The 12,029-nt window shown below is 40.2% G+C and overlaps 1 protein-coding gene across 1 annotated transcript; it reads left to right on the top strand.

Annotated features, from left to right (window-relative positions):
* The first annotated feature begins 887 nt into the window (after nucleotides 1-887).
* Nucleotides 888-10,995, top strand: LOC105438950. The gene is made up of 8 exons (XM_030988127.1): nucleotides 888-1,034; nucleotides 1,564-1,706; nucleotides 2,992-3,107; nucleotides 4,761-4,912; nucleotides 5,326-5,631; nucleotides 8,281-8,616; nucleotides 9,385-9,484; nucleotides 10,004-10,995. Exons 1-8 carry the CDS (start codon nucleotides 965-967, stop codon nucleotides 10,230-10,232), a joined length of 1,452 nt encoding a protein of 483 aa, XP_030843987.1. The 5' UTR covers nucleotides 888-964; the 3' UTR covers nucleotides 10,233-10,995.
* Nucleotides 10,996-12,029: the final 1,034 nt, after the last annotated feature.

The raw sequence follows: 12,029 nt of genomic DNA on the forward strand, positions 1-12,029 counted from the left end.
ATCTTTCAAATATTTACAAACATTGGTCATTTAAAATGTCATAAGCCATAGACCTTACATAAACATAAACAAACACAAGCAAAACCATACTGAAAGGAACTCAGTAGTAAACAGAAACAAAATTACATCAGCTATTAGAGGATTTGTACATGTATGTACCATGATATCTGCTTGTCATGATGCACTATTTTACATCCCGCGGACTACAATATGAATATGATAATCAAAGGTATCTGAAGTAACTGTAAACATGAGCGTTAGTAGTAGACAACAATTGTTAATATCTTACTCCTAGGATGATGTTGATGTCTTACCCATTTTATTTTAATCCATTCATTTATTAATTAATTATTTATCTGTTTACCAATTTCTTCTTTTCATTATATTTTTGTTAATATTATTAGTAGTAGTAATTTAATATGTTGTAGTATTATTGTTATTATTACATGTATTATTACTACTACTACGATCATTATTTTAGTTAGTATTAATATCATTATTATCATCATTATTACTGTTATTATTATTGTAAGTATTGTTTTTGTTATTGCTTTTGGTATCATTCATCAACATCGCCGTTATCATTATGATTATTTTCTTCCAATGTGCATTCAGGAAAACAAACAGAAAACAAATAATTAAACTCAGAAGTTAGTCTTTTGCTCACAAGTAGGCTCTCCGTCTTCCAAAGACATAAATTAAATTATTATATGGAAACATGAACATGGAAAGACACGGTTACTTTTATTCTAAAATAAAACAGGGTGATGTAGCAAACTGAAGGAGGAAAATCAATGTCAACAAGTCCAGGAAACAAAACGGAAGGTATCAAGTTTGTTTTAGGTCATTGCAGCGCGAGACACGTCAACGATCATTTCGCTTTCTGTCTATGTACACACATTTTGAAATTCAATCATAAATGAATAGCTTCTGACATCAACTCGCATCCATTTTTTGATTTAAAATGAAGTTCAGCTCCGAGGAGACATTGTTCGTTACTATCATCATTGCAGCCATCGTGTCTTTACAAGGGGGTAAGAATATACTTTTTTACTATTATATATTTCTGTTCTGTTTTTTTTTGTGTGTGTGCTTTACTTATTACTTGTGAAATATTATTCAAGAACGATTGAATATTTACAGGTTACTTTTAAAGGACAGACCGAATACCATGTTACAAACTTTAAAGTATTCACTGCTACGCGCATATGTTTTTTTTAATTCTTAGTTTAATTGACCTTTATTCATCTTGGGAACCGGGGGTGCTGGGGACGCTGCAGCACCCCCCCCCCCCCCCCTTATTTTGTTTGTTTCAGGGGTGGACTTATCCCCTGCATTAGATGGTGCTGGGGTGAAAGGGCACCCAGAAATGTAAAGACCTCATTTTTACTAGTGAAAATCCACCCTTCAGCGCCCTGTTAAAAAGGGGAAATCACTTCCAGTTCATCCTACCATGGGGTGCTGTTTAATAACTATATGTGCTGTTTCAATGTCCTGCTGCGTCAGGTATTACATGCAGCCGCCTTATGATTTCGAAACTGTCACTATCATATCATTATACAGTAACAAGTCAGTCAGAATGGCACCGACTGGATGACGCAGTCTATCTAGTGGACAGCATCACCCGATTAGACTACGATCAGGCGCAGGCTCTCTGTCAAGGTTACGGAGCGAATCTAGCAAGGGTTGACTCAGACGAGATCCAGGTATAAACACGATTCAAAACGATTTCTGAAGTAGCAACATAATTATGAGGGTGATACTTTTAGTAAAAAAAAGAGTGAATGCAAAATGAACGGCGCTGTGATAATAATTGCCTTGTTCCAGGCGCATGTGATAAAATCTATTACAGTCATGAGGATTGCGCATTACCTACGCTAAGAGAGCATACGAAGGCAGTTAATGTAAGGGTAGCCTTTTGTCAAGGCCTCTTGACTCTGGCTGTTTTCCACCTCAATCAGCGGCTGAGATGAGTCTAGAGAGCCGGGGTGAACGCGCGATCGAGTAGCGTTAGCCGCGAGGCCTTTTGAATTCTGTTTTTTCTGCTCTGCATGAATTATTCATGACTTGGATTTATTTACCAATTAGAATGGCCATCTCCCAGTTTATTTCGTTCGTGATTCGTTCATTTCAAAACATGAAAGAAATGGTAAAAGACGTAAACTAGATTTGCTTATGAGATGAACATATAAATGATTAATACAAAATATCACATCCAAATCTACTTTACATGCAAAATTACAATAAAATAGAAAACATTTGATGACTTGAGCTAACAATTGTAAGTGAGATAATTGGACTTTCCTTGTATACAAAATGAACCAGTCCAACTCGTTTTGTTCAATTTTATAGGTATTCTATAAGTTTACTGTGAACGTGATGGATAATATATGCCGACGTCACGCGATACGTTCGCTGATTGGACGCTACAATTTCGGTAGAGAACTCCAGTTGGAAGCAAGGGTTAACAAAATAAATCCAAACCAGATTACTATAGGCCTCTTGGGTGAAGCCACTCGCTCTGGCGTTCACTTGGGTTTTCGCGATTAGCCTCTTTTTAGTAGCTCGGCGTCTATCAGACATGAAGCCTTGTGTAAAGGCTAGTGTAAGGGCGAGTAATATAATACTATCTGTGTACGATTTACTTCTTGAACGTCACTCGCACAGGAAACCCAAACCCTGCGCTAGTCACAGATACAGCTTTCAGTCAACAATGACGCCTCATGTCCAAGGGTTAATATTCATTCAATATTTAAAAAAATGTCCGATTCCTAAAAAAAAAAAAAAAAAAAAAAAAAAAATTGCACATGTGTACCATTTTACATTCGAGTGATGCCACGCATAGAAGATCTCGAGAATGTTTCACTTTTGTTAAATAGTTTCTATTCAATATCATGTTACGATCAGGCCATATAACTTTTCTTGGTGATTATTTTGGTTTTAGGAATGGGAAGTGAGTCGTATGTTTTGTATTTTTCAATATCAATGCAGGCTTTCTTGACGAGTTTCATCACTCCGCCTTTAAGAGATACGCGGTGCTTTTGGATTGGTTGCAATGACAGAGAGGTCGAAGGTCAATTCAGATGGCTTGACAGCACACCAGTGATGTAAGTACTATAATCACGACATCGACAGTAAAATGAGTGCATTTCTTTGATTAATCTTGTAGGAAAAATTCATGTCATTTGACTGTTAGCCTATTAGTATTTTGACTTTTGATATCCATGTGGGGCGATGAAGTTTGTCAGAATTTATGAGGAATCCACGTTTCTAGTTAACGGTTATGATTCCCTGGTTATTTATGTCATATAACCGAATATTTAACCAGCATTAGTCTTTTAGGAGTGACTAGTCTGCAATACCATCAGGGGCGTAAATCCGTACCGAGGAGTGGGGGGATGATCGGCGATAGCCATCACATACTAGCACGAGCACACGCCCAATTTACGCAAGCGCGCGCGATCGCGCACGCACAAACACACAACACACACATACACACACACATTAGGGGGTATGAGCGATAGGCCTACCGCGCGAAAAGCTAAGACGTTTGATTTAATTATTATAGAAAGAAGACGATTCGTTGCACCGTTTTCGACTCTTAATAAGCCCTATTTATCTGAATTTAATTTCCCCCTCTCGCACGAAGCGCGGAAGCCTTGACGTTTCCTTAAATTATTAGAGAAAGCAGACGATTCGATGTACTCTTAATAAGCCTTATTTATCTGAATTCAGTTTCCCCCTCTCGCGCGAAGCGCGTAAGCCTTGACGTTTCCTTAAATTATTTGAGAAAGCAGACGATTGGGTGTACTGTTCTCGACTCTTAATCCTTGTTTGAATTCAGTTTCCCCCTTCCCGCGCGAAGCGCGAAAAGCTTAGACGTTTGATTTAATAGTTATAGAAAGAAGACGATTCGTTGCACCGCTTTCGACTCTTATTAAGCCCTATTTATCTGAATTCAATTCAATTTATTCAATATAAACAACAAATTAATTCATTCATAGACCTACACAAACATCATGCATTGCAGCCCTGCAGCGGGAAAAATTGTTCTGCATTGCTAGCGCGAGACGAGCATGCATGCGGTGCAATATGCAGAAGACTGCGTGGCCGGCCTTGAACCCACAACTATATGATTGCATTACGCTGACCTTACCGATTAAGCCAACGATGGGTTGATGAAGTGATTCTGCATGATTTCTATACCCCTATCACTCACCCTAACGGTTACGTCATTGCTAATGACGTAACATATCAGCCAATCAGATGACCGGAAATATTAGCATTGGCAAACCTGTTTGGGAAAACAAAATTAGCAGCCGGGGCGCGGCCCAACGCATTTTGTGTATATAGTGGGATTCTTATTATTCTGAAGTTTACGAAGTGCTTGTTCGCGCACGTCGCGCAACAATTCTTAATGATAGTGACATACTGTATACGTGTAGGCTATACAGTTATACATACATACAAAAAATAACTAATTTCTCATGCATTATGCTGAAATTGAAACAATCACAGTTTTTTTTTTCTTCTTCTTCTTCTTCCTTTTTTTTTCTCTCTTTTTTGTTGTTGAAATATCAGGGGGGGGGGATGATTGTACAGGCCATCCCCCCTACTTCAAGTCAGGGGGGTTGCCGCCCCCCCCCCCCGGGATTTACGCCCCTGAATACCATTAATAGTATCTGCTCACATTGGCAAGCCGGGGTATTTCATTGTTATTGCAATTGTCATGTATTTGATTGTTCTTTGTTTTATATTAGATATGATGGTTGGGCCCAAGGTCAACCAGATAATAGGGGTCGAGATCAAAATTGTGCTTGCCTCTGGTCGAGCAGAAGTAATGACAAACATGGACAATGGGACGATGACCGCTGTACAGTAGACAGAAACATGATTTGCCAGAAAGGAATTTGTGAGTCAAATTACATTTATCAATTTGCTTATGTGTCTTCAAATGTCACTCTAGTCTTATGTCCATTGCACACAAGGCGTCATCAATCAATTCATGCCTGATGCAAGACCGCATCAACGAATGGGGTGCTGTCTCTGAAGCGCAGTGTGGGGATGGCGCATAGGGAATGGCGTCGTACCGCGTCGTACAAAGAAAATCAACGAAATGAACATAGCAGCTGCACGACACATGTGGGGCAAACCTAATTTACTAACTTGGATTAGCGCAGTAACTGATGCAATCAAAATTACGCCTCCTACACAATGAGCATTACATTTGAAATAATTGTTTAATAAACAAATTTATGTAGTTACTGTGAGATATGATGCTAGATTTGGTTTGTTATTGTTTCTTTCTTGTATCTCATTCTAAAGATAATTTCCGACTCATGATCCCTCGAACCAATCCCGGTTTCGCTTATGTCTACTGCGCAGCCGACGCCGAAATCGAAGGAGAAACACTGTCTCCAGATGACGTCAAGGTATCCATCGGTCAAACTCTTTCGTCATCGAGACCGATTTCCTTCTCATCGACGAGTCTTGACGGTGAATTCCGTAATAATAGTTTCCTCCTTTACAACGTGACCGAAGGCGACCAAATCTTCTGCTACGCTGGTGAACTGCCGGACCAAAATAGATCCTTTTCACTGGCTACGCTTTCTGCTATCTTTGATTTTTACGGTAAAATTTAGTTCAAACCAGAACTCACCATATTTAAGCTGATTCTACGCGATATTGTATATTAGCTGCCTTTGCTTCTTTCTTTTTTTTTTTTTTTTTTTGTTCCTTTATTTCTGAATAGAAGTACTAGTAAGTAGTAGTAGTCTAAATAGAAAGGAGGTAACGGCCAAATGAGGCGGGCGGGACGAGATACTCGTAAGTTTTGTAAGGTCTAGTCTACTTGACCTAGTAAGCAAATAATTACCGTGGGTGAAGGTGATGGGACAATCCAGTATCACTTAAAGGGCCAATGACATCGAAAAAGAAGTGTATTCTTGTTGGTGTGCAGTCCTGCATACATCTCATATTTTGATATGTAAACTTCTGAATTTGTTTCATAGATTTTTAAATATGTTTTTAAATATTTGTTTTCAAACTTGCTAAGCTCCACCCCAAAAACCTCCAGATTTCATTCCCCTTGTGACATCATCTGTCAGTCATCAATGAGCTAACTTGAGAAAGTGGCATGTAACTTTGCCAAAGGTGACCACATGTTACAATACCACAACAAAAGCAACATATAAGTTGCTATGTCAGACATGTCAGACTAAACTAATATTCTAGAATAGACAATGGTATGTAATTTCTCCCAGCTTAGCACACGTTCATAATAGAATTGCATGCTTCCATACATAATTATGTACAATACATCATCATTGCCTTTGTCTTCCTGGTGATGATACAGCATGTCTGACATAGCAACTTGTATGTTGCTACTGTATTACGTATTGTAACAGGTGGTCAACGTCGGCAAAAATACCTATCACTTTCTCAAGTTAGCTCATTGATGACTGACAGACAGATGATGGCACAAGGGGAATGAAATCTGGAGGTATTTGGGGTGAAGCTTAGCAAGTTTGAAAAACAAATATTTAAAAAAATATTTAAAAATCTATGAAACAAATTCAGAAGTTTACTTATCAAAATATGAGATGTATGCAGGACTGCACACCAACAGGAATACACTTGTTTTTCGATGTCATGGGCCCTGTAATTCCGAGGCGATCTAGATGTACGTGTAGTTATCATTCCAAGGCGAAGCTGAGGAAAGATAGCGTATGTAATTTACATTTAGATCGCCGAGGAAGTGATCCTGTCTTTTTACTGATAGTTTGCCATCGCCTGAAACCAAAAGGTGATTTATGTTTTAATATATTCCACATCGGAAACATTTCACTGGTAGGGTCTACGAGAAAGACAATCTAAATGTTTTGTTTACCTGGGATAGTGTTCGGCCTAGTTCTAACATTACTACTACTAGTAGTACTTCTACAAAAAGTATAGTATTACTACTAGTAGGCCTAGTTGCAGTGGCGTACGCAGGATTTTTTCAAGGAGGGGGTTTTAAAATCGGGCCCAAAATTTCGCAACGACTCAGCTTTATTATTTTGCTCCCGAAAATTTTAATCCAAAAAAAAATCGCAACGACTCAGCCAGCCGAAAAGTCGCTCAGTAGGGCGGGGGGGGGGGGGGGGGGGGGGGGGGGGGGTAAACGGATACTTTTTTTTTTTTGGTCTCGAAATTTGAAAATTTGACATTTTGTTCCGTTGGGGGGGGGGGTAAGGTCACCTTTTTTAGGTCAGCCATTGGCATAATTCTTTTTTCTTTTCTTTTTTCAATAAAAAATAAAAAAATCAACAAGGGGGGGGGGGTCACAAAAAACATACATAAAACATATACATAACAAAAACTCAAGGGGGGGGGTTACCCCCCCCCCCCCCCCCTGCGTACGCGCATGAGTAGTTGTGCTAGATTCTAACTGTTAGATTCTATTTTCTGTGCGATGGCATGAAGCTCCCTAGGTTTGATCTACTTACCAACAATGCTATTCCAATTGACTTCTTCCTACATTTTAGAGCAACAAGTCATCAATTAACAGCTAGCAGTACTTACGTACGTGTATACACGCAACGAATAAAATTCAATTTGTAATTCGCGCCACATCACCGCGGTGGACGTGGTCGCCTGCATGCGTTGAAGATAGTACACAGTGTTAAACGAACTTTTCTTCTCCCTTCAATGATGGACGAAACTATGTTTCATCACGTGTTTGACTTTTGACCAATCGTAGAGCAAGATTCTTAGTATGCTGAATTAGTAAATAACAACATACATAATGTATATGCATGGATATTATCCGAAATACCTATTTAAGAATGCAACGTATTTGGAACTTCATTAAGTCTATTTCAAATAGGCCCTACAAGGGTTTTGGGACACCTACCACCTGGACATCCACCCGGATAACAAACCCCAGCCAACTACCCCCTAGGGCACCCCTAGGCTCTTAGATGACTACCCCCCCCCCTGACAACCATCCTAGGGGGTAGTTGTCTGGGGGTAGTTGTCCTGGGGGTAGTTGTCCGGATATAGTTGTCCTAGGGGTAGTCGTCCTAGAGGGTGGTTGTCCTAGGGGGTAGTTGACTGGGGGTGGTTATCCGGGGTGGATGTCGGCCAGGGGGAGGTGTCCGGAAACGCCTAAAAGATGTGATAATATCTCTTTTTATTGTTTCATTTGTTAGTTTCTTTGCTGGTGTTATTTTTCTTCATAACAAATAGGTACTTTACACATAGAATCAGCTATTAACTTGATAGCTTTATCATTTCCAGCTTTGCCAGAGCTACCATCCGGCCCAACAGTCGGAGAGATCAGCTCGTCATCAGTCACTGTCTTCTGGAGCTCTTGGATACCTTGCCTGGATCCTGGCGATGGACCTATTGTTGGTTACCTTATCTATCAGCAAACCATGGAAGAGGAACAATGGACAGTGGCTGGTAGAATCGATTCGGGTGTGGGAGAGGGCGATCTTCAACGAATAATGGAGTTTGTATTGACTGAGTTGGAACCAGGAACAGAATACAATATCAGTGTGTCTGCCGTCAGAGAAGGTCCCGGCGGAGAAGGACCAAGAAGTCCACTTGTGGCTGTTACGACTGCTTCCCTCGGTGAGTGGTGATTAGACCAATATTGATGATGATTTCGTATACTGATGTAAACAGAAACATCCAACCATCAGCTAAACACGCATTAGTCATGGCCTCAATAGTCCTATGTCTGTTTGTTGATTTGGCGGTCAATCCTGCGTTCAGTTATTGATCTTATCCCGACTCTTACCCCCCCCCCCCCCCCACTCAGTGTTATTTAGGGTACGCATATGCATGTTCCCTCCTTTTGAAAACACTCCCCTAAGTCCGGTGTGTAAAGTCAATACGGGCCGGATTTTTGTGTACTACGAGCCGGACTTTGGTACGTGAAAAGCACCCCTTTACCGGACATTTTGGGAACACGCATGGTATCCCTCCGTTCAGGGAGTGGGGGCCGGGCTCTTATCGCCCGTACAACCGACCGACCCGCACTCCCTTGCGCCTGGATAGGGAGGCGGGCTGGTGGGATTTTAAAGTAATTTTGTCGAGTTAAAGTGCCGGATCCTTCACTGATTATTGACTACGATGTAACAATGCTCCTACAGTGTTACCCTCGCCCTTATGACAATCATGGATGTGTCCTTATCATTTAACGAACTTCTTAATGTGGCCCAAGCACTATGTGCAGCCTATGATCTTTGACCAAGGGAACCAAAAGAACGAAGGGACAGTGATATCAAAATATGAAATGTCTCTATAACAATATTTGTTGCAGCAATAGGTCTATTCTGCAATTAGCAATAAACTGATGAATCTTGGCGATTTACGCTTATCTTTTCAATTTTGCAGAGAGTCAACGCCTGAGGAAGACTAATGCTGCTTGGATGGTTTTATTCGTGATATCATTCTTGGGGATCATCATACTTGCTATTGCCATAGTGATTTTATGGTAAGAATAAAAAACATTTTAATTTCTCGCATAATAGTAATGCCCTTTTCGAGAAAAAAAATTAAAGGCAGGACGTGGATTTGCAATATCTACATAGTTTTGTAATTGTCTAATTCCTAACTTTAACTGGTTTATACAACAGAGCTGTCTCCAATCCATTCCTCATGTAGCCTACAGTCTGCATTGCAAAAAGACATTTTTAGCTAAAAGAGTTACAAAAACCATGTCAGTCTCATCATGTTTATCATAAACATTATCTGCATATACACCTGTATCTTTACACTAATAGTATTTGATGATTTGCCGACTATATTGATGATAATAATGATGATGATGGAGATGATGTTTGGGAATATGGGGACGATGATGTTTGGGAAGATGGAGATGAAGAAGATAATGATGATGATGATGATGATGTTTGGGAAGATGGAGATGAAGATGATGATGATGGGGAAGTAGAGATGACGACAATAGTGATTATCCACTATTTCTGTCCGTTTTTTCTAAATCGACCACCAGCAAGCGGAAGCAGAAGAAGGAAGACCTGTCTCGTTTACGTGCTGCCCCATCAGCAGGCGACCCAAAGAGCCCTCATTACGAGCTGCCTCAACCGAGTGTAGTCAGGCCACCTGCCTACCAGGACCTCAAAAGAACGGGGATCAGCAACATCAAAGAAGAGGTTTACGCTGACATCATTGATCCAGAGAAACCGGAATACGTCAATAGTCCATCTGGAGTACAAAAGTAATCACTTAAGACTGCGTCGACGACACCGTGGTATTTGACGTGCAATGAAGTGACATCGTACGAGGTGTGGATGAAAGTTGGTTTATTACTGGACTGCAAAAGGTCACGACTTGTTGGAGACACATAATTTCGAGGAAGAAAAAAAAAATCCGCGAATAAGCGACAATTTCAGGTGGAATATACCCTGAATTTTCGCCTGGATTCACATAAATGTCTTGCTGAGTTGTTTATTAAACCCAATTTAGTCACAAAGTGTCGTAGTTCTGTCGCAATTTTGTCGCGCTCACTCGGGTTCGCGCCTATCTCGAACACGGAATTTTCGAGAAGGGTTCTAGACGGGCTCGAGACTCCCGTTTACGACCCTTAGGCTGCTTTGAGAGAATTTTTGTTCGCACGATTTTAATTTTAATGCTCAAAATTCCAGGGACACGAAAGCGAGGCACTGCAACTAACGCGAATATATTGAGAAGCCACGCGATTGTTTCCAGACGGTTAGGAAACTCCCTCGCGAATGCCGTTTCCAATTTGTCGCCAACTATCGCAGCCCAGTGAGATTGACGCTGAAGTTAATAATAGCAATTATATACCTCACTTTAGAAATCCACTATTGACCGGTTTGGGCATTTTACGTATATGCGTGCAATCTCAATGGGAAGGATTTTACATGATCGTGCTATCACCCCTCGGGACGCCTCGGGGCGATAGCACGATCACGTATTCAAGTATTCAAGTATTCAATTTATTTTACATCACTTTAAAAACACATCAAAAGATATACAAACAAATCATAAATTAAAACAATATAAATATATACAAAAAACAACAACATTCATTTACATTGTACTGATGAAAGAAGGATGAAGGGTGGAGGATGTGAGGGATCAACAAAGGCCATTGGCCTGTCAAGGTTGATCCCCTATATTCCCACCCTTCAAAAGAAATACATTATACAAAATATAAAAAATAAAAACAATCAGACAAACAGATAATATAACATAGCATAATCACATAAATCACATGTAACCTCTCCTTGAGCGTATAAAAACATCTATGTCTCTCATAGCAGTCATTATTACTATAATATTTCATTGATCTGCCTGCACATTCGCTAAATGCTTTCACAGGCTTGATCAGCTTAGAATACGAAGCGGATAGCTGGGGGGGGGGGGGGGGACATGCACCCCTACCTTCCCGGGAGTTTATTTATTTTTATTTTTTTTTTTAACTTTATTTAATTATCGACGTGATCTATTTGAGAGTGATTTTTAAAAAAAATCTCATCTAGGCTAAATATTTTGGTAACCAGGTTGATTTTGGTATACAATCAAAAATCAAATTTTTTCTCGCTCGCAAGCTTTAGAAATGAGGTTATAAACGAGGACGTGTCAATTTTTGTGCTAATGTAGGTATGGTCAAGGGAGGAATAGAAACGTAAAGCCTTTTGGTCTGCATGTCCCCACCTACCCCCTGGAATCTGGATATCCCGAATACCCCCATTTATCCAAACCCCCCCCCCCCCTCGCCTACCCCGCCTCTCTCTCTCTCTCTCTCTCTCTTTCCTCATCTCTCTCTCTCTCTCTCTCCGTATCTCTTGTTTTCTTCCTCTTTACTTTTGTCTCTCCCTCCTTCCTTCCTTCCCTCTTCGTATCTCCACTAACCCCCTCTCTTAAAGGTTTTACTCTATTGAAACCATGCAATGCACTATTCTATGTAAACATTTGGTGTATGTATCATGCAATAACATGTGACAATATGTAATACCTTGTATTATTATGACATTCGTACTATAATTCGCATA

This window comes from Strongylocentrotus purpuratus, unplaced genomic scaffold (assembly GCF_000002235.5).
Source record: "Strongylocentrotus purpuratus isolate Spur 01 unplaced genomic scaffold, Spur_5.0 spur5_contig_840, whole genome shotgun sequence".
NCBI lineage: Eukaryota > Metazoa > Echinodermata > Echinoidea > Camarodonta > Strongylocentrotidae > Strongylocentrotus > Strongylocentrotus purpuratus.

What these genes read in the sequence shown, in the direction of transcription:
- LOC105438950 (XM_030988127.1), top strand. Translation starts at nt 965, where the DNA reads ATGAAGTTCAGCTCCGAGGAGACATTGTTCGTTACTATCATCATTGCA. An exon ending in CTTGACAGCACACCAGTGAT is followed by an intron (nt 3,108 to 4,760) that starts GTAAGTACTATA and finishes GTTTTATATTAG; the next exon opens with ATATGATGGTTGGGCCCAAG. An exon ending in TGCTATCTTTGATTTTTACG is followed by an intron (nt 5,632 to 8,280) that starts GTAAAATTTAGT and finishes TATCATTTCCAG; the next exon opens with CTTTGCCAGAGCTACCATCC.